The sequence below is a fragment of the Heterodontus francisci genome, chromosome 27 (genome assembly GCF_036365525.1).
Source record: "Heterodontus francisci isolate sHetFra1 chromosome 27, sHetFra1.hap1, whole genome shotgun sequence".
NCBI classification, from domain to species: Eukaryota; Metazoa; Chordata; class Chondrichthyes; order Heterodontiformes; family Heterodontidae; genus Heterodontus; species Heterodontus francisci.
In genome coordinates this window covers 37381334-37409061 of record NC_090397.1, presented here as the reverse complement: position 1 = coordinate 37409061, position 27728 = coordinate 37381334, and the positions used below count along the sequence as shown (strand labels likewise).

At 40.9% G+C, this 27728-nt stretch overlaps 1 protein-coding gene across 2 annotated transcripts; it reads right to left on the bottom strand.

Annotated features, from left to right (window-relative positions):
• Nucleotides 1-27: 27 nt before the first annotated feature.
• On the bottom strand, nt 28-27714 carry creld2 (cysteine-rich with EGF-like domains 2). 2 transcript variants are annotated; one of them, XM_068059152.1, is made up of 10 exons: nt 26611-27714; nt 24141-24223; nt 19877-19987; nt 18440-18531; nt 16332-16508; nt 13066-13176; nt 9180-9263; nt 7185-7280; nt 3060-3200; nt 28-383 (listed from the first exon to the last, which is right to left on the bottom strand). In XM_068059152.1, the coding sequence occupies exons 1-10, from the start codon at nt 26737-26739 to the stop codon at nt 304-306; spliced, it is 1104 nt and encodes a 367-aa protein (XP_067915253.1). In that variant the 5' UTR covers nt 26740-27714; the 3' UTR covers nt 28-303. The 2 variants fall into 2 exon arrangements, with proteins under 2 accessions (XP_067915253.1, XP_067915254.1); XM_068059153.1 differs by having other exon boundaries at nt 31-380; nt 26611-27708.
• Between the last annotated feature and the right edge of the window lie 14 nt (nt 27715-27728).

Genomic DNA, 27728 nt, shown 5'->3' with positions numbered 1-27728 from the left:
CCTTTTAGCCTTCCCAGTATACTTACGGACATCAAAAGCACAACAAAGTTTTTTTTTTTATTGACAACTTTGTTCCCATAAAAAGGACAGGCAAAGTGAATGCCTATGACATACAAAAAAATGAGCAAAGAGCATTTTGACTCAAGGAGTTTAAAATGGATACAGGCCAGGAACTGGCAGCTTTTGTTCATGTAAACATAAATCATTTTGGCAACATGTTTAACTTTGATTGAAAAATAACTTCTTCCTCATTTACAGACAGCAGATATTTGTACAAGACAAATTAATATGTTGAACTGTGGGTCAAAGGTCTTCATGAGGGGCAGCATCTGCTAAAGCTTCAGGTTCAACAACATTGTGCTCTTCAGAATCCTCCATTTCTACTGAAGAAAAGAAAAAAGTTATCAAACTGAAATTCTCATTGTCAATTGGTCATGGCCTGATCTGATACCTCCAGTAACTTCTCAAAGATATCAGTTAATTTTCACTTGGTGAGATAGTGTAAAAGAGGAGATAGCAAATTGGCAGTCTATTTTTACGTCTCTCCTGATGTTTTATTTCAACTAACTTCAATAGTTAAAACTACCTCCATTTTTCTTCTAAGTAAACAGTCATTATTTGTAGCCTGATAAAATCTTGTGTTGGGAAATGCCATCATTTTCAAGATGTACTGCCTTTTTACATCAATGCCACCCATTTGGTAACGTGGCCAAAAATAGCATGATCTTGGCTACAAGATACACAAGAGTGTAAGGTCCCAACACTGCTGGTGGGGTTTTGCATGCAGCTGGCACATACTGGATAATCTCATGCAAAACGGTCACTATGCACTAGCTGCAAGCACGGTCTTGCAATATTTACCTGTATAAATTTACCATCAAGGCAGCTCTTGTAATAGTCGGGTAACACTGCATTCTTGATCAACCCCCACCCCCTTCCCTAATTTACAGGATAATAATTAGGACTGGGAACACCAGAAAGTCCATGGTTCCAAAGAAGGCACACACTAACGAGGGATGTTTTGTGTTGGCATCTCTGGTGGCAGTACTACTTCTAACAGCAAACTGAAAATACAAGTGGATTTGCTGTAGGCAGATACAGAGCAGCTTTTTTGTTCAGCAGAGGGTGGAAGAAGCTGAACAGCACACACCTGGTGCAGGCCAACAATGCAGTGTTTTGCTCACGGATTTGTATGGACCTTCCATGGTCTTTCCTTCCTTGAGGAAGGTATGGTGGTTAAAGCAAACTAAGGTTCACATTCAAAACTATATTGCAGTTTCTTGAAGTGGTTCTGCAATATAGAGGGGCAATAAAATGAGGCACTTCTGTGACCAATGGAAAATAAGAGATGCTCGACTCATCAGAGTTTGCATACAAATTTGAGGAAATGTAATAGTCGGTATTACTGCTCCTCCCTTCAATGTCATGGTTAGAACCTTTGCTTTTTATTACTTCAATACTCAAAAAGCAAGGCCAGCATTTATAGCCCATACCTAATTGCCCTCGAGAAGGTGGTGGTGAGCTGCCTTCTTGAACTGCTGCAGTCCATGCGGGGTAGGTACACCCACAGTGCTGTTTGGAAGGGAGTTCCAGGATTTTAACCCACCGACAGTGAAGGAACGGCGATATAGTTCCAAATCAGGATGGTGTGTGGCTTGGAGGGGAACTTGCAGGTGGTGATGTTCCCATGTATTTGCTCAACTTGTCCTTCGAGGTGGTAGAGGTCGTGGATTTGAAAGGTGCTGTGTAAGCAGCCTTGGTGCGTTGCTGCAGTTCATCTTATAGATGGTACACACTGTTGCCACTGTGCATTGGTGGTGGAGAGAGTGAATGTTTATGGAGGGGGTGCCAATCAAGCGGGCTGCTTTGTCCTGGATGGTGTTGAGTTTCTTGAGTGTTGTTGGAGCTGCACCCATCCAGGCAAGTGGAGAGTATTCCATCACACTCCTGACGTGCTTTGTAGATGGTGAACAGGCTTTGGGGAGTCAGGAGGTGAGAGTTACTCGCCACAGGATTCCTAGCCTCTGACCTGCTCTTGTAGCCACGGTATTTATATGGCTACTCCAGTTCAGTTTCTGGTCAATGGTAAATCCCCAGGATGTTGATAGTGGGGGATTCAGTGATCGTAATGCTACTGAATGTCAAGGGGAGATAGTTAGATTCTCTCTTGTTGCAGATGGTCATTGCCTGGCACTTATGTGGCACGAATGTTACTTGCCACTTATCAGCCCAAGCCTGGATATTGTCCAGGTCTTGCTGAATTTCTACACGGACTGCTTCAGTATCTGATGAGTCACAAATGGTGAACATTATGCAAACATCAGCGAACATCCCCACTTCTGACCTTATGATGGAGGGGAGGTCATTGATGAAGCAGCTGAAGATGGTTGGGCCTAGGACACTACCCTGAGAAACTCCTGCAATGATGTCCTGAAAGTGAGATGATTGACCTCCAACAACCACAACCATCTTTCTTTGCGCTAGGTATGTCTCCAACCAGCGGCGAGTTTTCCCCATGATTCCCATTGACTTCAGTTTTGCTAGGGCTCCTTAATGCCATACTCACTTAAATGCTGCCTTGATGTCAAGGGCAGTCACTCTCACCTCACCTCAACCTGGGACTAAAATTAAGATGAACAGATTTCAATTCTATATTTTGTGTCCAAGTGGATGCAGAAAGTTTTGACCTCAGTCAATCTCACCTCTTTCCCACTCAGGCACTTGTGCATTAATGATACAAAAACAACAAGTGCACAAGTCACTTGAGTGAAATACCTGTCAGTAGTTACCTAACATTGTCAGGTTTCCAAATGACAAAATGCAAGCATTGTTTAAACCGGAAGATTATAAGTGAGTAACTAAACTATTTCAAAGCTTTTAAAAAGTTTTCTAACCTTACTGAATTTTAGAGTGGCAGTATTTTTGAATGTGTTAGCACTTTATAGTCTGTGACATGTATTTTAATTCTATTTACGTTATTTAGCAGTTTGTTAATATTAGTTTAAGTTAGATAAAAACCACCACCTGATGCAAGTGGAATTTGAAACTAGTCAGCATACCTGGTACTTTTATTTCTAAGCAAGTGCCATCTCTGTCCTCGTAGCCTTCAGCACAAACACATTGAAAGCTGCCTTCAGTATTAACACAGTCTTCATTTTCACGTGTGCACACTGTATCAGACAGGTTGCATTCATTTATATCTAAACATGGGAAAATTAAAATTCAAAACATTTTAACACTGTATAATTCATGATTTTTAACAAATGAAGCCCAGTGCACATATGGGAGTCAACTCTAATATCAGCCTGGTAAGGATTCTCTTCTCTCTCCTCCTCCCCTTCACAGAATAATCCAGCGGGGGGAAAAATTAAAAATAAAAAGGTAAATATGACGTAAACTCCTAAGCAGTTTCAGTTTCATACTGCATGTTCTTTTCTGTAGACTATACCATCATGCAGTATTGCTGTAAATTATCCAAATTGAACAGTACTGAAATACTTTGGATTTAGAGCTTCATATATCAAAGTCAGTCCTGACAAAGCTAATTTATTGAGCTTGCTTCCCATTGCTGTGGAAGGGATGTTAAAAAAAAAAACTTAAAATTGTGGGGAAGCACTTGTTGTCCAATACAGTAACAACTAGCTACATGTGGCCAATTGGGAATCCAGATATGGCTAACTGCATTTCTAATTATTAAATAAAGAGTTGCAGACGAAGAGTCATTGGGCAGATGATCGTAATATTCATTACTTTTTTTAAAATTTGTTCATGGCTTGTGGATTTCACTGGCAAGGCCAGCATTTATTGCCTATACCCAATTACCCTCAAAAAGGTGATGGTGAGCTGTCTTCTTGAACTGCTACAGAAAGAACAGCGATATATTTCCAGATCAAGATGGTGTGCAACTTGAAGGGGACCTGCACCTGGTGGTATTGCCATGCATCTAAAAGGCACAAGAGGTCCAGGATTTAGAAGGTGCCACTGAAGAAGCTCTGGCGAGTTGCAGCAATGCATCTTGCATGTGTACTATAACCTTTTTGTTATTCTGTTGATAATATGGTATAACATATTTAGGATGAGACGTGAAGGCTCAGTTAGGGCGCTTGAGAGTTACAAGCTAGCCAGGAAGGATCTAAAGGGATCGCTAAGAAGAGCAAGGAGAGGACACGAGAAGTCATTGGCGGATAGGATCAGGGAAAACCCTAAGGCTTTCTATAAGTATATCAGGAATAAAAGAATGACTAGAGTTAGATTAGGGCCAATCAAGGATAGTAGTGGGAAGTTGTGTGCGGAATCAGAGGAGATAGGGGAAGCGTAGAGAAAGAAAATGTCGAGGAGAATACTGAGATTCAGACTACTAGGCTAGATGGGATTGAGGAGGTGTTAGCAATTTTGGAAAGTGTGAAAATAGATAGGTCCCCTGGGCCAGATGGGATTTATCCTAGGATTCTCTGGGAAGCCAGGGAGGAGATTGCAGAGCCTTTGTCCTTGATCTTTATGTCGTCATTGTCGACAGGAATAGTGCCGGAAGACTGGAGGATAGCAAATGTTGTCCCCTTGTTCAAGAAGGGGAGTAGAGACAGCCCTGGTAATTATAGACCTGTGAGCCTTACTTCGGTTGTGGGTAAAATGTTGGAAAAGGTTATAAGAGACAGGATTTATAATCATCTTGAAAAGAATAAGTTCATTAACGATAGTCAGCACGGTTTTGTGAAGGGTAGGGCGTGCCTCACAAACCTTATTGAGTTTTTCGAGAAGGTGACCAAACAGGTGGATGAGGGTAAAGCAGTATATGTGGTGTATATAAATTTCAGTAAGGCGTTTGATTAGGTTCCCCACGGTAGGCTATTGCAGAAAATACGGAAGTATGGGGTTGAAGGTGATTCTGAGCTTTGGATCAGAAATTGGCTAGCTGAAAGAAGACAGAGGGTGGTGGTTGATGGCAAATGTTCATCCTGGAGTTTAGTTACTAGTGGTGTACCGCAAGGATCTGTTTTGGGGCCACTGCTGTTTGTCATTTTTATAAATGACCTGGAAGAGGGTGTAGAAGGGTGGGTTAGTAAATTTGCGGATGACACGAAGGTCGGAGGAGTTGTGGATAGTGCCGAAGGATGTTGTAGGGTACAGAGGGACATAGATAGGCTGCAGAGCTGGGCTGAGAGATGGCAAATGGAGTTTAATGCGGAAAAGTGTGAGGTGATTCACTTTGGAAGGAGTAACAGGAATGCAGAGTACTGGGCTAATGGGAAGATTCTTGGTAGTGTAGATGAACAGAGAGATCTTGGTGTCCAGGTACATAAATCCCTGAAAGTTGCTACCCAGGTTAATAGGGCTGTTAAGAAGGCATATGGTGTGTTAGCTTTTATTAGTAGGGGGATCGAGTTTCGGAGCCACGAGGTCATGCTGCAGCTATACAAAACTCTGGTGAGACCGCACCTGGAGTATTGCGTGCAGTTCTGGTCACCGCATTATAGGAAGGATGTGGAAGCTTTGGAAAGGGTGCAGAGGAGATTTACTAGGATGTTGCCTGGTATGGAGGGAAGGTCTTACGAGGAAAGGCTGAGGGACTTGAGGTTGTTTTCGTTGGAGAGAAGGAGGAGGACAGGTGACTTAATAGAGACATATAAGATAATCAGAGGGTTAGATAGGGTGGATAGTGAGAGTCTTTTTGCTCGGATGGTGATGGCAAACACGAGGGGACATAGCTTTAAGTTGAGGGGTGATAGATATAGGACAGATGTTAGAGGTAGTTTCTTTACTCAGACAGTAGTAGGGGCGTGGAACGCCCTGCCTGCAACAGTAGTAGACTCGCCAACTTTAAGGGCATTTAAGTGGTCATTGGATAGACATATGGATGAAAATGGAATAGTGTAGGTCAGATGGTTTCACAGGTTGTCGCAATATCGAGGGCCAAAGGGCCTGTACTGTGCTGTAATGTTCTAAATAAAAACAAAAAACAAAAAGCAGAGTGTGCAAGTTTATGTTTATGAGTGCTTTACTTCCTTGGTTACTGAACGATGGAAGATGTTTGTTGAGTAAATATACCCATGAAGTACATTTACCTGAATTGTGTGAGTGCATAAGAGGCACTTTTGACTAAAATTAGTGCACATGGCTAAAATTGTGTCACTGTCGTCACACCTGTGGCATACTGGGGTAGCACATCACTCTATAGGTCTAACACTGGAGCAGGATGGGACTTAGGTTCCCAAACAAAGTTCTCAACCTCTGATGTAATGTAGGATGCCACCAAGCAAAGGTTTTACCAACAGCTTGCTGGGGTGGTGGGGAAAAAAAAAAATCAGAAAGTTGCCCTGATGCACTTTGTAGTGGCCTGTTGGGAAGCAACATTACTATAGGCTTGGGAATTGTTCTTTTCCACAAAAAATACATCACAGGGAGGAAATATACAGGGAAAAAGATGTCACCAATAGTGAATTTTGATATTAAATGTGTGAGCAAGCATCTCACCTACACCATGGAATACAAGGGAGTCACTAGCTGCCATCCTTCTTTAAGCTTCACATCTAATAGTGCCCACATAATGTGTGACATTCACAGGCTCTTTTTATTATCTTCAATGCAACAACCTGAACAGAGTTCCTATTTTCCGAATTCAAGAAGAAACTAACTATGGGCTGCAGGACAGAAAGCGACAAGTTGAAGGTATTTTAACAGCCTATATATTTAGAAATTTCAGAATAGGTTGAAGTGAGAAAGAAAAGCAACCAGTGATAAGTTGCTAAACCAAGTCTCATATTACATGTATTGAAATGGATCTTTTCCTGAAATGATAGCTGCTGAAATTGAGTAAACTTCTGGCCTACAGCTAGTTTAGGTGGTGACTGGGCAGCAGGGTACAGCTTAGGTCCAGCAGCACAAATTAATAAATGCATTATCTTAAATATCTTTGTTACAACCATAAATTGTGTCAGCTGATTTTTATTTAGCTGAGAAGAGTTATGCTATCATGCAACACACACATGCTCCTTTCTAGCTCCCTCCTCAATTTTCAAATTGCCCGCTTGATACATTAGTTTAAAATTTAACGTTAATAAAGTGATCTCTACATTTAGGATATGATACAAAGAAAGGTAGTGTTGAGTCTAAGATCAGCAGCAAGACAGAGATTCCAGCATCTGCTACACAATTCATTTAAAGCTGATCTCACCAGCCATAAATACCTATGCATTTTTGCTCCTCCATTGCATATCCAGTTGTACAGTTGATGCATTCTTCTGGGCTTCCTCCAGTACATGCATCACAGGCAGAATCACAAGCTGAACAGTATGAAAAATAAAGTTAAACTGCAAGAATATCACTACAGGATATTAACTTATTTTAAATATGACCTCTAACAGCATACATTCATGGAACTCCTTGTAATGGACCTTTTTGTTTAAAATGCTCTTATAAAAGAGAAGTTTTTATTATGCACAATCTTTTCTTACTGGGGTATGTTTTAATAACTCCTTTCTTCTCCCTACACATTGAAATGATATGAGCCCAACTGATCATTTCTTCCACAGTGTGAATAAAAAAAGCTCCCTTTATAAAATATATTCTTGCAGTGTCGTTAACAGGCAATGACTTAAAAGACTAGGACCTTTGAATTTTATGCTCGTACTTTAGCACGAGGTGTCTAACCTACTGCCCTAGGAACACATGTGACCCTAAGTTTTGGCAATCTGAACTTTGAAGTGCACGTTACTCAGCTAATCTGCATTTTTTTTTTTATTTTGTGTGCCTGGAGATTTGGAAAGTCTTGTTTTTAGTCTATTGCTACACCAATGTTACACATCTCAGATGTGAATATGATGCCTCTGGCAGTCTAGTAGCTTCTAAACACTTACTTATCAAATAAAATTTTATAATGGCCATTACACTGTTTCTCTGGAGTTTACTCCCAAATTACAGCAGAAGGTCTTGATAACCCCTGCACTGTCCGAGGCTCCATGATATGCACCAATGCAGTCAGTGAAACAAAAGCTTGGGCACCCCTTCATTAGGTCCTCTGAAGTTCCATATATATTTTAATATACCTTCAAATGTTTGGTTTTGATTGGTTGCGATGAGCAATTGTTTTAAGAAAAATCTACTGCTATGTGTTCTAATCCACTAATTTTCTGTCCTGTCCTGAAGAGTTGATTCCTTACAAAAAGGCATCGCCAGGGGCTCAAGTTGCAATTCTTCCCAGGCAAGCTTAAATAGTGGGTGCCCATTAGCTATTTGGCACTGTATCCACAGCTAATCTTCTCCTCAGATATCCATACCGTTGCATCTTCAACATGGGTAACTGAGTCAGGAGTAAGAACCATAGGCAATTATCCCTTCCCTTCCCCAGTCAAGAGATGTCCTGACCAATTGTGGCATCCCAATTGCTCTTTGACTTAGAACAAGCAACTCAACATCCAACAAGAACTGAGGCAGAGACCGTCCTGCTTTGTATGGTGCCATTTTGGTTCCATGTTTCTGAACTCAACAAAAAGTAATTAATTGTTGGAACTGCTTTCTAAAGAGGAAATATTATTAAAACCACACATGCATTTAAAGTTTTTTTTTCCATCGCAGATTGAGAAACAATAGGCTGCATATAGATACTTTCCCCCAAGTGAAGGGCTGAAACCTTTCTGTATAAGTTGGGAGGTGTTTTTAGCTGTTTTCATCTGTATGGAACTTCTACAGCAACTTGTGAAGTTGAAGGAACCAAAATGAATGACAATGTACAAAGTGACTTGCACACATTTTGAAAAAAGTTTTTTTTTTTAAAAAAAGCTGTGTGTTGGTTCTTTCAACTTTCTCAATTGCTTGGAAAGCTGTTTTAGGGGAGTGATTCTGAAACTTGTATAGAGGGGAGGAGAGAATATTTCATGCATTCACCCTGGTGGCAGCCATAACTTTTTTTGCTACCGCTACCTCCAGTTTCTCATGGTCTCTATTATAGCAGGAGACAGTCCTGATGTCAGAGGCATGAGTGAAGATTTTGGTAGTGCTTGCTATCGCCAAATTCCAATACTTAAGGGAGAGCGAGTTATACGCACTGCCTGCTTTCAGCAATATCATTAGCGCCAAACTGGTAACTTCTATAGGTTATTAGTGCAGATATAACCAGATACCTGAAAATGTGAATTTGTTTTTGTGGCGTCTGGTGAAACAAAGCTTAAAGTGGACAGGCATACCTTCACAGGAATAGGACCCTTCTGTGTTTGAACAGTACTCATGTTGTGTGCAAGGTAAGGTTTCTGCTGCACATTCATCGACATCTACAATAAGTGGAAAGGTGCAGTTATACAGTAGATAAAAGAACAATCTTTGCAATCTAGAACTTGACAATTTAGTCCACACTAGGTGCAAGACTGGGACTTCAATCACCCACTTGTAATACTAATATTACAAACATTATTAGTGCACACTTTGTGGCATAGAACAAAAACCTAAATTGCTGTAAATAATTTTTCTGAAATGTTTGGGCACTCTCAACACAATTATGACCAGAGTGTGCTAGACCCCAATAACAGATGTCATGTGGAAGATTTTTAGGAAGCCTTATACAAACTTTACATGAAAGATGTATTAAATTAAAGGCCACAGTATTTCAGGAAGGAATGACAGACTAAATAAGAAACTAGATAAAAATCATAAAACAGAATGCTCAAAAGGAGGTGCGGCATGCGCACACATGTGCAGGAGGGGGACGGAAATGGAAAGTGGCCAATAAGGATCAGCAGTTGGACTATTGTTTCTAATCTATATATAAATACCAAATAGATAAATGTAAAATTTCTTTTAAATATCGTGGATACTGCAAATAGCTGTAGGCCAATCAAGCATAATAGGGAAAGAAGTGAACACAAGGAATGCAGCAAAACATTGCAAAATGATATGCATCAGCTGCAGAATTTGGCAGGCACTTAGATCAAAGAAAAAAGGAAGGTGTGTGAGGAAGGGCCATTTCTATTTCTAGCAGAGTTTTTTAAAATAATAGCTGGTGTGAAATTGAAAGTGCTCTCCCCTTATCAAAATTCAAAATGGAACAGTTTCTGGGAAAGCAACAAGTGCTTTTGTTCAGAATCCAATCAAGTCAAAAGAATAAGCTGTTTCGGGCTGAATGGAGTGTCTCATCCCGAAGAATCGTAACTCAAACAAGATCTTTTCATCAGTTTTAATCTCTCATTAAACAGAGAGGAATAAACATCCAGAAAGTCTACGCCCGAAGACTATGTTAGTGATAATTAGGAGAGGATGGTTAATAAGATTCAGATATTAAAAAAGTCAAATGATACACAAGGACTTAAACCACAAGACAGGAATGTTTAAGGACATTATTCTATTCTTTTAATGTTCTAAAATGAAGGTTTAGACAATGGCTTTGCAAATCTTAGAATACTTTGCCTCAATGTAAAGCTGAACACTTCCAGCTATCTAGTGACTGTTTACGATTTAACAAATGATACTTTAAATTGAATAAAAGTGCACAATAAACACATTGTGAGTACTTTATTTTATTACCATGATTTACTATTAGGATTGCTTCTGATGTTAGTGAGCTAATGAGTTACAATTTGATCTTCTTCTTCTTTGGCCCCCTTATCTCGAGAGACAATGGATAAGCGCCTGGAGGTGGTCAGTGGTTTGTGAAGCAGCGCCTGGAGTGGCTATAAAGGCCAATTCCAGTGTGACAGGCTCTTCCACAGGTGCTGCAGAGAAATTTGTTTGTCAGGGCTGTTACACAGTTGGCTCTCCCCTTAAGCCTCTGTCTTTTTTCCTGCCAACTACCAAGTCTCTTCGACTTGCCACACTTTAGCCCCGCCTTTATGGCTGCCCGCCAGCTCTGGTGAACGCTAGCAACTGACTCCCACGACTTGTGATCAAAGTCACAGGACTTCATGTCGCGTTTGCAGACATCTTCAAAGCGGAGACATGGATGGCCGGTGGGTCTGATACCAGTGGTGAGCTCGCTGTACAATGTGTCTTTGGGGATCCTGCCATCTTCCATGCGGCTCACATGTCCCAGCCATCTCAAGCGCCGCTGACTCAGTAGTGTGTATAAGCTGGGGATGTTGGCCGCCTCGAGGACTTCTGTGTTGGAGATACGGTCCTGCCACCTGATGCCAAGTATTCTCCGGAGGCAGCGAAGATGGAATGAATTGAGACGTCGCTCTTGGCTGACATACGTTGTCCAGGCCTCGCTGCTGTAAAGCAAGGTACTGAGGACACAGACTTGATACACTCGGACTTTTGTGTTCCGTGTCAGTGCGCCATTTTCCCACACTCTGTTGGCCAGTCTGGAAATAGCAGTGGAAGCCTTTCCCATGCGCTTGTTGATTTCTGCATCTAGAGACCAGTTACTGGTGATAGTTGAGCCTAGGTAGGTGAACTCTTGAACCACTTCCAGAGCGTGGTCGCCAATATTGATGGATGGAGCATTTCTGACGTCCTGCCCCATGATGTTTGTTTTCTTGAGGCTGATAGTTAGGCCAAATTCATCGCAGGCAGCCGCAAACCTGTCGATGAGACTCTGCAGGCACTCTTCTGTGTGAGATGTTAAAGCAGCAAAGAGGAGTTCCCTGATGAGGACTTTCCGTACTTTGGACTTCGCTCTTCGACGGGCAAGGTTGAACAACCTTCCCCCTGATCTTGTGTGGAGGAAAATTCCTTCTTCAGAGGACTTGAACGCATGTGAAAGCAGCAGGGAGCAGAAAATCCCAAAAAGTGTGGGTGTGAGAACACAGCCCTGTTTCACGCCACTCAGGATAGGAAAGGGCTCTGATGAGGAGCCACCATGTTGAATTGTGCCTTTCATATTGTCATGGAATCCAATCTTTTCTAGTAGTCTGAAGAGACCACGTCTGCTGACGAGGTCAAAGGCTTTGGTGAGATCAATGAAAGCAATGTAGAGGGGCATCTGTTGTTCACGGCATTTCTCCTGTATCTGACAAAGGGAGAACAGCATGTCAACGGTCGATCTCTCTGCACGAAAGCCACACTGTGCCTCAGGGTAGACGCGCTCGGCCAGCTTCTGGAACCTGTTTAGAGCGCATCGAGCAAAGACTTTCCCCACTATGCTGAGCAGGGAGATTCCACGGTAGTTGTTGCAGTCACCGCGGTCACCTTTGTTTTTATAGTTACAATTTGATACTTTGTCAATATGTCCGTAAGGTGCATTAATGTCATCTGCTGGCAAAAAAATGGAACTACAGGCATTTTCAAATTAGTCTGTACTGAATATGCATTTAATAAGATCTATAGCACTTCAAGTCAAATGAGGTTATTCAATCAGATACCAGTCCTAACGCATTATGTCCCTATTTAGGTCTGCTAGAAATGACAAATAGTTGGAAGGACAAAAGTTGACAGTAATATTTTAAAATCGTGACTCATGCGTGAAACTATCAATCACAAAAGAACACTTAGAGAGATCTTCAGACCAACTTACTCACATGATCTATTGATAGAATTGAAAGTTTAGTGACCGAAAATTTGTGCTGTCCTTTGAATTTACACAAACTTCGTTACTGAAAAGTGAACTGCATCGTCAGCATTGAAGTATTTACTTTTCTTATGTCCATGGTGGGTTGTTTTCCTTAGACCAGAGAAGGCGGAGGGGGGACCTGATTGAGGTATACAAAATTATGAGGGGCATTGATCGGATAGATACGAAGAAACTTTTTTCCCTTAGCAGAGGGATCAGTAACCAGGGGGCATAGAATTAAGGTAAGGGGCAGGAGGATTAGAGGGGATTTGAGAAAAAGTTTTTTCACCCAGAGGGTGCTTGGAATCTGGAACACACTGCCTGAAGGGGTGGGAGAGGCAGGAACTCTCACAACATTTAAGAAGTATTTAGATGAGTACTTGAAATGCCATAGCATACAAGGCTACGGGCCAAGTGTTGAAAAATGGGATTAGAATAGATAGGTGCTTGATGGCTGGCACAGACATGTTGGGCCGAAGGGTCTGTTTCTGTGCTGTATAATTCTATGACTATGGTGTTAATGAATTCTGAATTTCTCATGAGAGAGGAATGCACCACAATGATCTACACTGTAATAACACAAGCATGCTTACCTACACAGACAACTCCATCTTCATCAGTGACAGCTTCTACCCAGCCACTTGCACATTCAGTGCAGTTCTTGCTTGATGGACCAGTGCACATTTTGCAGGCAGGATGACAGGCTGCACAGAGTTCAAAATATTTATTATATAACTGACTGCAGGTCAATTTCATTCCTTGGTGATAAACTACTTGCCAAGGGGCAATCTGTCCAGTTACCTTGTTGGTTTAGATCCATGACAAAGATCAGCACAGGTAGCTACATGACCCATCATGTCTTTCAACTGGAGCTATCCTAATCTCATTTCCCTGCCCTTATCATCACATAGAAAGAAAAATTTTCATTTATATAGCACTTTTCACAACCTCAGGACATCCCAAAGCACTTTACAGCCAATGAAGTACTTTTTGAAGAGGAGTCACTGTTGTAATGTAGGAAACACTGCAGCCAATTTGAAGTTCTGCCTCAGTAGCCAACTGAAGGTAAACCTTTCCATATTCCAATAGTTCTGCGCAGGAAAAAAAACTCCCACTTCTAGCGATAATCCTCAGTCTCAGTTACTGATTTCCCAACCAACGAAAACCATCTTTTCTCCTTACCTTCCCACAAATGTTCAGACCTTTGAAAACCTCCTTTAGATTCCAGCTGAACTGTCTCATAACTATAAACTTTCATTAGCATCATTCAAATGAATCTTTGCTATTTACCCTTTACAAAGTTACGTAGTATTAACAGCACAGAAAGGGCCCATTTGGCCTAACAGCTCCATGCCGGTGTTTACACTCCACACCAACCTCCTTCCCACCCTTCTTCACCTAACCCCATCAGCATATGCTTCTATTCCTTTCTCCCTCACATGTTTATCCAGCTTCCTCTTAAATGCACCTATGCTAGTCACCTCAACTATTCTTTGTGGTCGTAAGTTCCACATTCTCTGGTTAAAGAAGTTTCTCCTGAATTCACTATTGGATTTATTAGTGACTACCTTATATTTATAGCCTCTAGTTCTGGTCTCACCCACAAGTGGAAACATCATCATTGCAATTACCCTATCAAACCATTTCATAATCTTAAAAGGTCTTTGTCAGGTCACCCCTCCGTTTCCTGACAAGTATAAATCTCAGATTTGACATTATCCTAGTAACTTTTTTTTTTGCACCTTCCACAGTGCCTCTATACCCTTTATAGAATATAAAAACCAGAACTGTGCACAGTACTCAACTGAGGTCTAACCAAGGATCTATCCATGTTTAACTTCTCTGCTTTTCAATTCTATACCTCTAGAAATGAACGCCTGTGCTTTGTTTTTTTTTAAATGTCACTAATTTTAGTGATTTGTGTTATCTGTACCTCTACCCCATTTAGACATTTATTCTCCAAGAATATGTGGCATCCTTATTCTTGCTGTCAAAATGTACCACCTCAAACTTATCTATACTGAAGTTCATTTGCCAATTGTTAGCCCATTCTGCAAGTTTATTATTGTCTTTCTATATTTTGTTGCAACCCTCCTCTGTATTAACTACACCACCCACACCCCGTCACCACCCCCCCCCCCACCCCAAATTTGGCACCAACCCCAAATTTTGAAATTGTACTTTCGATTCCAGAGTCTAAATGGTTTATGCAGTGGTCCCAGCACCGATTCTTGTGAACACCACTTCGCACCTTTGCTAGTCTGAGTAACTAACTTTAATCTTTACTGTCGTTTTCTATCTTATAGCCAGCTTGGCGGTTCATTCTGCGACTTGTGCTCTGACTCCACACGTTCTGACCTTGAGCACGAGTCTACCTTAGCAAAGGCCTTTTGAAAATGCCTTTGCATGATTCCAATATTCTCCCTGTTAGAAGTTGCTAGGAACTGTATGTAATATTTCAACTGTAGCCTAACCAATGTCTGACGTTAACTCAACATGATTTCCTCATTTTTATATTCAGTGCCCCGATCTATAAAACTCAGGATTTCATTTGCCATTATGACCTTTCTACCTGCATTTCAATTTAATAAGTTCTATACCTACACTCCTAAATCTCTACTGCTCTCCTGAGTCAGAAGATTGCAGATTTATGTCTCACTCCAGAGACTTGAACACAGAAATCTAGGCTGACACTCCAGTGCAGTACTGCCAGAGACATTAGAGCAGACTGGGTCTGCTCGCTCAGGTGAACATAAAAGATCCCATGCATGATTTCGAAGATGAGCAGGGAGGTTATTCATGTTGTCCTGGCCAACATTTATCCCTCAATCAACATAACAAAAACAGATTGTCTGATTGTTGTCACATTACTGTTTGTGGGAACTTTCCATGTAAAAATTGGCTGCCCTATTTCCTACATTACAGTGACTACAATTCAAAAGTACTTCATTGTCTGTAAAATGCTTTGGAACATCCTGAGGCCATGAAAGGTGCTATATAAATGCAAGTCTGTCTTTCTTTTCCTGCATTCAGTTGAGCATCCCATCATTGAGAGTTACCTCTTTGCACAGTTTTTTTCCCCCCAAAACGTACTCTGCTTTGAACTACATCTGCCACCCATCTGTCCATGCTGCTAACTTGTCTTGCAGTAATTTCTTGCTTTTTTCAACACAGGCATGTGCCTACCCAACTTCTTGGTATTGTTGATACTGCCCCAAGTCACTTTTAGAGAAATGCTGCATTGGTGTCAAGGGCACAGACAGGTACTGCACCAGAGTGGAACAGGGGTTTTAAGCCAGTGCGCATGCTTGCCCAGCACTGGGTTTGGAAGATCCGTTAAAGCATCCATCCTTCTACAAATTAAACCAAAGACGCAACATTAGCACAGAAGGTCAGAAGGTCTATTGCTCCCACATTGAGCAACCCTGCACCTTTTAAAACCGCATCCTCACCTGCAAAATCTTCAAAATTTAAAGAAATCATAACTTTTTTTTAAAAATGCAGCTTTAAAATGAATTTAAACAAAAGCATTTTCCTCAGTTCTTAAGTATTCATCTTTTCCTTTTTTAGGAAAGCAGGAACTTCAACCTCATGTTTTTTTTGATTGTACCAAATGGATAACTGCTGGTTACTATTCAATATCTTCAGTACCAAACATCGTGGGTAAGGTGGCATCAACTACATCCCTAAAACAAATTAACTCGTCATTCCCTCAATGGACAAATTGGCTCCAGGCTTTCCCACATATCAAGTGACGACAAATCTAAAGGTAATCAATTGGCTGTGATGCACTTTGGGACATTCTGACAATGAGCAAATACTAACTGAAGCAACTTACATTTTCAGCTCAGGAATTTACCTGTGCAGAGTGAATGGGTTTCATTCTGGAATTCACTGTAGTAGCCGGCTGCACAGTCTAGACATTCTTCGCCTTGGTATTCCTTCGTACAGCTACAAGAGCCATCTCCAGTCCGTGTACCATCGCCATCACATGAACCATGCCCACTGCAGGGCCTGTCTGCACCACCGGGACATCCTAAAATAATACAGTTTATTCGACATAAGTAGCCACTTTAGAAATACAGGTCTGATAATGTAATCCCAGGACTCCAAAAGGACCATTTGCTATAATTTTAATCTCTCCCCAAAGGTAACGCTGCAGAATGGGATAGCGGTCTACAGCTAGTGGCACATCTCTAGTACCTCGTCCTAGTGACTACTCTTTAAATGAGCCTGTAAGAGGAATGATGGCAACTTATTTGACTGTGGGAGACATTACAACTGAACCAGATCCTGACACCACATGCAGTTACCAGCAACGGCCACTAGATAGTGATCAAAAGCAGAAACCTAGGTTATTACTCACGCACACTGAAGCCAACTATACTATGCTCCCATTGCCATCCCAGCCACACATGTGCACGTGCAAGTACACACCCCTCCCCCCACCAGAAAGGCTCAGTCAAGTCCTATCTAAAGAACAAGGAACTGTTCCACAGTAAAACTCAAACATCCACTGTACCTGCATGAACAGACAAGAAAATCAGAAATGTTTCTGGACAAATCCTTATTTTACTGACATTTCAGAAATTGCAGCAAATACGATCATGCAGTGTAATTTAGGCATAATACATAAAATGTATTTTCCATGTCAATACTTAGATAGTGTCGAAAGGTTTTAGTGCTGCAGGTTGTTAATGTACATACATCACTTATCATAATAAATAGATTAAAGCAATGAAGAAGCAGCTCTATTGATAGCTCATTAAGGAACGTTTGGCATTTGTGCATATAGATCAGAATGTTTGAGGTTCAATTCTCAGTCTCCTGAGGTAGCTGATCGGAGTGCAGTAGGCGTGTTCGTTTGGCATCAGTGCCCTTACATCAGAAGAAGAGGATGACACTGCTGCTAACTGCTATCAGGTGACCCCTGCTGGAAATGCATGGGCCTACAGCTAAGATGGTCAAACAGCCAAGCTGACACTCATTGTTGAGGCGCAAACCTGAAAAAACGGCCACTTGGATGAGGTACTAAGGGCAGCCAGCACCAATGAAACCATACCCCAGCATGAATCAATGCCCTCTCGAGAGGATGCAATAAAATTGAAGCAACAGAAAATAAGTTAATCTGTAATAGCATATGCCCAGTCCCCATAATTATGGAAAAGACAACACAGCAAAAAGGAATCTTCCTCCCAAGTCATGTCTCCAATTAGTTGAATACAATTCAATAATGAGAACTGTGACGAGCTCCTATTTATTCAGGGGTATGCACTTAGCATTGGCCTACACACTATTTTAAAATCTACTCACTTTCATTGACCTTGTTGAAATTATCTTGCTGTGTTACATCAAACTCACGCTGTACGTTAAGATTTTATACTAGGTGGCTATTCTGTAGCTGTTTAGAAGGACTCGGGTGTTATATTAGAACACTGCTTGAGGAAGTAGTAGGCAAAATTACAGAGAAGAAACAGTAAAGAGTCCATTCATATAGGGGGAAAACATTCATTTTGTCAAGAGGAATTTTACCCTTGGGTTTTACTGAAACCTCGTTTGACTGCCTAAAGCATGAAATTGTAACTGGCTGAAATGACAGCTCTATTGTTGCCTGGAATAACATGCGGTCTTTACCTCGATCTAGTGTAGTGTTTACCAGTCAGCATCAAACTTTGCACACAGTTCAAGATAATCAAAGAGCTCCTGATCACACTATTTTGCAAGGGATCCACTGAACTATGAGAGGTTGGTTAATGTTGTAGAAGAAGCCTTTTGTTAAAATGCAATAACATGCAGGCTTTTTACTTTGGGAAGGAACTAAATCTACAGAATATGATCAAATTAAGAACACTTTAACACAGCCATCAAAACCGTATCACAAGACTCTGTTATACTGCTTTCCATACACTGAATATATCACATTACATACAATGAAGTTCATAACATTCACAAAAGGAATTACAGTACCAACACAGTCTACACCAAAGGTCCCAGCAGGACAGCAAACTTTAATCATATCCACACAGAACCAGAGGAAGAAATTAGGATGATCTTTCTGCCTGCAATTAAAAATAAAATTAAATTTACCTAAGCATCCAAAACTGATCATGTACATAGAATGACAGCACAGAAGGAGGCCATTCGACCCATTGAGACTGTGCCAGCTTTTTGAAAGAGCTGTTAATTCATCCCACTCTTCCACATTTCCCTACTATTCTTTCCTTTTCAAGTGTATGTCCAGGTTCTTTTTGAAAGCTGTTTCTGGCAAACACTCTATTCACTTGCAGTGATTACAAAACAATCATTAGTCCTTCAGTGAAAACATTATCAGGCATTAAATATAGAAGTGACAATGGTCATGAAACCCATTATTAGAATAAAACATAACTCCATTTTGAATAATTCTGGACAAAATTAAGAGCATTTAACCCAATGCTGATTATTTTATTTTTTAAATTTACATGGTTTGGAGGAATTCATGTGTTTTTGAACCAGTTCTGATATAGTCACACGTAGTACCTGGTTCGCTCTGAACCTATGGAATAGACTACAAATCAGCACAATTGTTAGAAGGAATTTCTGAGAACTTAAAAATGATGTACAGTCATTGTATTTTAATCAAAAAGGGATATTTTAGATCCACGAAAAAGTTATGGCACCAGTCGTCTTGGTTAGAAGAAAAACCAACTCTAGAAGACGTTCAAGATTTCCAACAAAGAAAGACTGGGAGCAAGTACATATTACTATGCTATGATGACCAGGCAGTCTGAAGTTATGTTCCCAATTTGTTTTGAATCACCTGATCTCAAATCAGACAAAATGTAGGTCACTTTAATTAAATCTCACAGTTCTTAGGCTTCGAGAGAATAGAACCAAAACAGAATGTCAGCCAGAATCCCTGCTCCTGAGAACTAGTCAGCAACTTCTACATGTGCTCATTTTCCAACAGATGTCAGGCAGAGACAGGGTCAGGTCAGCAGTGATACCTTAAAGGAATAGCTTGATAACAGTGCAGGCAGTAAAATAAAGTTTTACAGTGTTCATGTGCTGGAATATGTTTTATAGCTATGATAAAAAATGATGGAATATGAGTTGGAGTGCACTAAAAGTGACCGGCACAATCTTTGTAAGGCAGGGAGCAAAGTGGCAAGATAGAGGGAGCTACATGCATGGAGTTCCTGAGGGCAGGAGCATAATGGCCATACATGCCACCAATAGTGAAAGGAATCCACAAAAGACACAAGAGAACAGAGAGAGTGCAGAACCAAGGGATGTTTTATATTAGAGGAGCAGAGTATGTAGAGACACAAGAGTGTTACAAACTCAAAAAATAATGAATCATTGGATTTATGTCACAGATTTAGTAATAAAAGAGTTATCAAATTAGTTATAAAAGACACTTACATTGTGAACCACCAATGCTCTATATGCTCTTCATTGGTTTCCACCATGAGATTACATTCAAACTCAGAATTCTCACAAAGGGACTCAATAATTTCCACCAGACGAGTCTCACTAAATTAAAAGAACAGTTAAGAACAAAAATCCTGTTGTACAAAAGCACCCGATTAAAAATCCTCTTGTCTCCGATTTTAATGAGCAACATTTCAAAGTTCATAATATTCTTCACATAAACTGATTATGAATCACCCTTTTGCACAATTATGTGTAATAACTCCTTTTGTTGTTCTTATATGCCCTCTCATCTACAGTGACTCAATTTGCCATTAACCAGCACCAAACCCATCCTAGAACCCTCGAGATGTGCTGTGAAAAGGAAATTTCTGTAACGCAACAACACATACTGCTCTTCTCTATCTACATGCTCTCTGTAGTAAATTAGTGACAACACACAACACAAACAAGTTGCTTCCTCCACTGCACCAAAGGCTGTTGCTACTGTCTCAAATTGCCTGACCAATAAATATTAGGAACTAGAACTTTCCTCTGAATGTTAGTAAAATGGGGACCATCCCCTTCAGCTTCAGTCAGTATCCACATGTCTCAGGCCTGAATTCCATCGACCTCCCTGGCTCCCACCTCAAGCAGGGGGATGGGAGCATAGTGGTAATGTTACTGGACTAGTAATCCAGAGGCCTGTACTAATGTTCCTAAGACATGAGTTCAAATACCATCATGGCAGCTAGGGAAGTGAAATTCAATTAATTCATAAATCTGAAATTAAAAGCTAGTCTCATTAATAATGATCATGAAACTGTCAGATTTTCATAAAAACCCATCTGCTTCCTTCAAGGGAGGAAATCTGCCTCTTTACCTAGTCTGGCCTACACATGACTCCAGACCCACAGCAACGTGGTTGACTCTTACTGTCTGCTGAAATGGCCTAGCAAGCCCCTCAGCTGTACCAAACCACTGCAGCAAAAATACTGTGGGTGTACCTACACCACATGAACTGCAGTGGGTCAAGAAGGCTTTTTCAAGGGTTAATAAGGATGGACAACAAATGCTGTCCTTGCTAGTGATGCCCACATCCCAAGAATGAATATTTTTTTTAAAAAGGCTCAATGAAGCAATGCAGAACTGCAGCATCTTGCTAAACCCCAAGTTCAGCTTGCCTCCCTCCCAAATACTTTATTACCAAGACTGCTTTATTCCATCTTCACTCCTAAAACCTAGTTCATCTTAAGCCTTAACTTCTCTACAACCTGTTAAGTGGGCTTAATCTGCCATCCTCATCCACACCAAGTCTTGCAGTCCCACCCTCACCAAACTACACTGGTTCTATGTCCCAGCATGTCGATCTTCAAAATACTCTCTTGTTTACCCAGTCACTCACTTGTCATGAAGACCCCCACCTGCCAAGAATGAGGCATATTAATTTTGTCATATGAACATTAATTTTAAACTGTAGCTGGAATGAAGGAATGACTTGTTTAAAAAGAGATCACCGGCAGTGGCTGGAAGAACATTTGCATACTAAGAGACAGTATTTGGAGAGACAAAAGAATTGCTCACTGATTCAATTAAGAGATTGGGCTGGGCAACGGTGATCCACATCTTGTCGTCATGGGAGACAGCATTACACCATCTCCCCCCACCGAGAGCTGTGGAATCCACAAAAGACACAAGAGAGTTTGTTGGGACAAAACTTAGTCACATGGCTAACCTGCTGGCCAACTTGGAATTTTGAATTGCGCTCACAGGACAGTTTGGTCAAACTGCAGATTGCAACTGAACCTGGAACAAGAGAGCTCTCTCTCGCTTTCTCCCAAGCCTCCATACCCACTGAAGTTGTGCAATCCTCAAGAGAGAAAAGACTCCTACATCGAAACAAGTTAAAGCATGCACTGGGCCCCAACGAACAGCAAGACTTACCGACAACCAAAGACTCAACATCAAACTCAAAGGACTGCAACTATAAAACATCTATTGCCTCAAACTTTTCCCCTTTATTCCTTCTACTTATTCTGTCTCCATCTGCGTGTGTTTATCGCATATGCATGCTAGCGTGGTCGCGTTGCGTACTCGTAGTCCTTAACAGAATTAGAGTTTAAGATTAATAAACTTCCACCTTTCTTGTTTAAATCTAAGAAAACTTGTCTGATTTCTTTGCCTTATAATTGGAAAGCGGTGAACCAGGAATCACTGAGGGGAGCTAAAACAGTGTTAATAAAATTAAACCCTGTTACGGTTAAACCAGGCAAAGGCTGAGAGGGAACCCCTAGACCCCTTCTCACCTGGTCGTAACACACTTAATCACCCATCCATGCCATCTTTTGAACTTGTCCTGCCTTAATTGTCTACAAGCTATCTCAGCTCCTCCAACACCAGACTTTTCATATCTCTCATTCCTTACACTCCAATATCAGCTGCTCTTTCAACGACTACACTCCAACCTTCTGGAACTTTCTACACAGTTCCTTCCACCTTCCTTGTTTTCAAAACTTTGACTGTGTCCTCAGTTTCCTATTTATATTTTCCTCCCCCTTTCTCCATGCTTGATGTCATTATATACTTATATCCCTTATTGTAAAGCACTCAGATATCCTCCTGCATGTGAGAATAACTATATAAATGCAAGTTGCTGTAATTGAATTTGCCATTGCCTATTAAATTCACCAAGTCTATCTGAATGGCGAGATTGGCAGCAAATAATGAGTCGACTGCACTTATTATAGAACTATTGAGGATACATGATGAGATAAGTGCTCAAATTGCTTGAGTATTTCAGTACATTTGATTTTTAATTTACTAGTTCGGCCCTTCCAGTAACAGTCAAATCCTTGATATTTATATTTTACAGAAATGGACAGGCATAAGAAGAGAGTTCCTAGTCATTCCTACAACACTTACTACTGCTATTAAGAGCAGAAATTCAATCCCCATTCCAATTCTACTGCACAGCTTGGTCATAGAAACCCATCAAATTAGAGCTTTCACATAACGGAGTGTCTCCTGACAATGCAGAGCGATCGAATGACACCATCAATGCGTCTGACCATTTGCCAGCTTGCCAGTATGGGTCTACACATGCACACTTCAACGTAATGATGTCCAAGTGTTGCTTTACCCCTCAATGGCCATGATAGCCGCCTCCATCCCTTCCAACAGTACCCTGCTCCCCTCCGCCTCAATCACCGCTTCTCTTCCCCGTTCCCTCCCACAATCACCGCCTCAATCGCTGCTTCCGAATGCTCGCCACACTCTCCTGTTCCATCTGCTTGCCGCTCACTTTCCGCCTTGCTGAACACACCCCACTTACTCCCCCGGGTGGGGAGCAAGCGACGGAAAGGAACAGCGAGCAGTCTGAAGCAGCAGGAGGGAGCAGCAAGAAGGCGAGCATGGGTGGGAGTGGGGAAGAGAGGCAGTGATCAGAAAGGAGCAGGAAACTGAATGCAGCGATTATGGGAGGCAGCTGTTGGGTGGGGGGGGGGCGGAGGTGGTGATAGTGGCCATGAAGGGGTGAGGGGGTTTGGGTTCAATTTTTTTGTGTCAAATTTAGCAGCGCCATTTTTATTACTGGCAACTGCCAGAGACGTCGCAGACAGTGACGTTTCAGTCAGTGAAGCTGCATGCGCGCATGTGCCAGAATCGCGCCACCTAGTGGTTGCGTTGCCAGCAAACGCAGCTTTTACATAATAGAAAACCAATCTCATACATAATCCATTTTCCTTTCTGATATTGTTTAATTTATTTTAATCACTTTATGAGGCTGAATATTTCTATTAGCGAATGCATACTATGGCAGAAGTGTTAAATGTCTATTCCGTATCAGTCTATACTCCTGTAGATGAAACTTATGTTCCAGATGGGAGTTGCTTTGTATTGAATAGCATTATTAATAGTAAATCGTAATGTCATCTCGGACAGATTACAAAAGCTCAAGGTTGATGGGTTTCCAGGTTTGGATAATAGACATGCAAAGGTCATTACGAAGATGGTACAGGTGCTCTGTGAGCCCCTTGCTCAGATCTTCAAAAGTTCATTTGTTTAGACTGGAAGCTAGCTCATGTAGTTTTGCTTTTCAAAAACAAAAAAGGGTCAAAATGAGAGCCAAGGAACCACTGGCCCATCAGCTTGACATCGATTATTGAAGATGCTTGATGGACCACCTGGGCTTTTCCTGTCCCTCAATTTCATATATTCGTATTTAAAATGCAAGGACACAGCCAGAACAAGATTCAAGGCAAACTGCATACATACATACCTGAATTCATATTTTGACAAATATCTTTCTTCCCAGTCTGTATTTCCACCACCAAAATTTTTTCTGGAAGTATCTTCTACACCCTAATTTTGAAAAATTATTTTGATCATTTGCAAAAATGTTTTTGTATTTAGCCCAGTTGCAATAGACACAAGCATTTAGCTGGAGACACTGCTGATTAATACTGCATTTTAGATTATCAATACACAGTAGGAAAGTGTATCATTTAGTACATCACTAATCACTTTATGCAAGGAGAGTATGCATCTCTCAGTGCCCCCAAAAGAAAACCCTCAATCAGACACACATTCTTGATTAACTCTCAAAATTAAGAGGAAGCATACACTCAATTGATTGCTCTCAGCCATTAAACCCATAGCTAGCTTTAATTTTAAATGCACGTTCATTACCTAGACAAATTCCCAGATTTGTGTTACTAAAGAACTATGGATGTGAGAAAAGCTCAACTTACATTTTTCAATTCAAGGTTAAGCCAATGACACTAAATAAGTTTTATCCAATAACTTTGCTGGAATCTATTCTCCTATTTGAAAGATTTTTTTTCCAGAGTGAGGTATTTTTAAAGCATTGAGGGCCCAGACTCTTAAATGATACTCTAGACAGATTAGTTTGAGCTGTCTGTACTATATATGGTGCAAAAATGGTGAAATATTATTTTCACCAAAGACGCCCGTTTCCCTTTCATATCTATCCATTGTTATGGTAAATCTGGCTAGTTAGCAGAAATGGAACACACTTTAGAGACTATATCATAACTAAATTCAATAATCAACCAATAGGTATATGGCACATTTGCATTTTTTCCTCTCCAAGACATTCAACATTCCTACCCCAGATACAAATTTAAAGCGTATGGAAAACGACTGGGCTCCACAACTTGTAAACAGTTAAGATCCAGCAAATAATTAGTTTACTATACAATTAATTCCAAACCACTGGCTACCTGCCCAAAAAGCCATTATGCATCATGTGTTAAATTCAAATCTTGTATAAACACTAAAATCTAACAGAAGAAAACACAAAGGCACTTAAAAATATATGCTTAATGAACAGCCTATATTTGGAAACAAGTTAAAGTACTGTTGCTTCTTTGGTATTTCACTTGATCAACAGCTGTTAAAACAGAATTCTACTGGATGGAGTCGAGTGGTGTAAAGCAGGTTAATTTTACTTCCAAGAAACACTATCTGGATGTCCAAGACTTGCAGGCACCAGTATGCTGGACTTTAAACCATTTCAGGTCAAAACTCCACTAAAACACATTAATTGCATTTTGACTTTTAGTGAGATGAATTAGCACATACACACATGTATCACAAATAGAATTGTCAATGCATTATTGCTGAATCTTTTGTTAGTCCATTGTGAAGACGACATGCATTTTGGCGCTTATAAACTAGAGTCGTCAAGATTAGATTAGAGATACAGCACTGAAACAGGCCCTTTGGCCCACCGAGTCTGTGCCGAACATCAACCACCCATTTATACTAATCCTACACTAATCCCATATTCCTACCAAACGTCCCCACCTGTTCCTATATTTCCCTACCACCTACCTATCCTAGTGACAATTTATAATGGCCAATTCACCTGTCAACCTGCAAGTCTTTTGGCTTGTGGGAGGAAACCGGAGCACCCGGAGAAAACCCACGCAGACACAGGGAGAACTTGCAAACTCCACACAGGCAGTACCCGGAATCGAACCCGGGTCCCTGGAGCTGCGAGGCTGCGGTGCTAACCACTGCGCCACTGTGCCGCCCTTAACACTTGTGAAACTTGAAGTAACAATGAGGTAAGAACATAGGAAAAGGTGTAAGCCACTCAGCTCCTCAAATCTGCTCTGCTATTTAATCATATTACAGTTCATCTGTATTTCAACTCAATTTACCCAACTTGGTTCCAGATCCCTTAAATTTACTTACTTAATAAAAAAAAACTCATTGTTGAAATTTTCAATTGATTAGCCTCAACAACATTTTTGGGAAAGAATTCCAGATTTACACTACCTTTTGTTTGAACTGCTGCATGACATCAACCATCACACTCCCACCCACTGAACTGCCTATAGTTCCTCTAATCTTTAGGTTATGCTCCTCCACAGAATACAGGCCCGACCCCATTGTTCCAACAACCACTCCCTGTTCACCTGCATCATCTATGAATTTCTTAAATACAAGAATCTTCTGATACCAGTATATTTTTATTTTGTTCAGCACTTAAACTCCTACTTCTTTACAATTCTGATATTCTCTACTGACCAAGGAAATACACCGGATGTAAACTGCAAGCATCCAGCATCTACCAATCTTAATTTCATATCAGATAGTTCAAATTAGCAATTGATAATAACTTTCTTTCTATCAGGACCACAAACCCAGATGGTGGCAATTATAACTGCCATGAAATTCAAATAGGAAATAAAAGAACCAGCAACAGTTTAAGTACTCACCTTTAAAAATTTGTTAGCTATTTTTTTGCAAGTGGGACAAGATAACTTGTCATACCCTAACGAATGACGAGATAACAGCAGCAATCCAAGCAACAGAAAACAATTGAGTTTTTTGCTGGAGCAACCCATTTTCTTACTCTATATCAAAGACAAATCTCAAAAAGACTAGGTTGAAAAGGAATACTAGGTATAAAAGGCTAATAGAAAAAAATGCCAGTTGTACTGTTTAATTACAATTAATGGACTCTGAAGTGCAAACTCAAAAACTAATGTAAAACATGAATTCACGGTTTAGTTTGCACTGGGTTTCTGCAAGTGTGCGTGGAGGATCAGAAAGTTGTAAGCAGGTAAATGATGCCTTCTTCTTTCAACGGTACCGTCCCAAGCTGTAGCTAGCATTGACTGCAACGTTCAGGCTGAAGATATCTGTGTCTCTTCACTGCAAGTCGAAGCAATACCCTCAGTACAGTAGCTGTGAGCTGTTACAGTCCAATATCAACAAGCAGGACTTCCTCCTTGCAGTGAGTGGGCTCCAGGTAACCCTGACTCGCTACATTCCCATCCGCAGGTACCGGCGTCCCATCGCGCGCACAATCCGGACGTTCCAAATCACAGGTCCCGCCTCTCTTCTGCAACGCGATTGGTCCACGCCGCTCTCCAGCGGGCGACCCACCAACCAGGTGTCGACACGCTCAGAGCGGTCGCTCACCCACGTGGAACGTGATTGCTCTCCTTTGGCTAGTGATATCATGAATCAATGCATGAGTCTATCCAGATAGTAATTCATACATAAATACAGGCAAACAGAAATTAATGCCTGAACACAGATCTATGTATAAATACAGGCAAACAGAAATTAATGCCTGAACACCGATCTATATTAATACAGGCAAACAAATTAATGCATAAACACAGAGCTATGTATAAATACAGGCAAACAGAAATCCGTGCATAAACAGGCAAACACAATCAGTTAGGTCCAACAGAAAATTGCGTTATTACTGTTAATGCACACAAATGACAACATGAAAAGAGCCCTAACTTATTGTAAATAATGAAATCTCAGACTCAATCGCAGCGAATGCACATTGTGGGCAGTGACATCCTGTGTAGGTCTC

Bases quoted from the DNA above. Each gene is read 5' to 3' on its own strand.
- creld2 (XM_068059152.1), bottom strand. From the start codon at position 26,739: ATGGGTTGCTCCAGCAAAAAACTCAATTGTTTTCTGTTGCTTGGATTG. The intron at 16,509-18,439 runs GTACTGTAATTC...GTATTATTTTAG, and splicing joins CTTTGGTGTAGACTGTGTTG to GATGTCCCGGTGGTGCAGAC. The intron at 3,201-7,184 runs GTATTTATGGCT...TCCCATGTTTAG, and splicing joins GGAGGAGCAAAAATGCATAG to ATATAAATGAATGCAACCTG.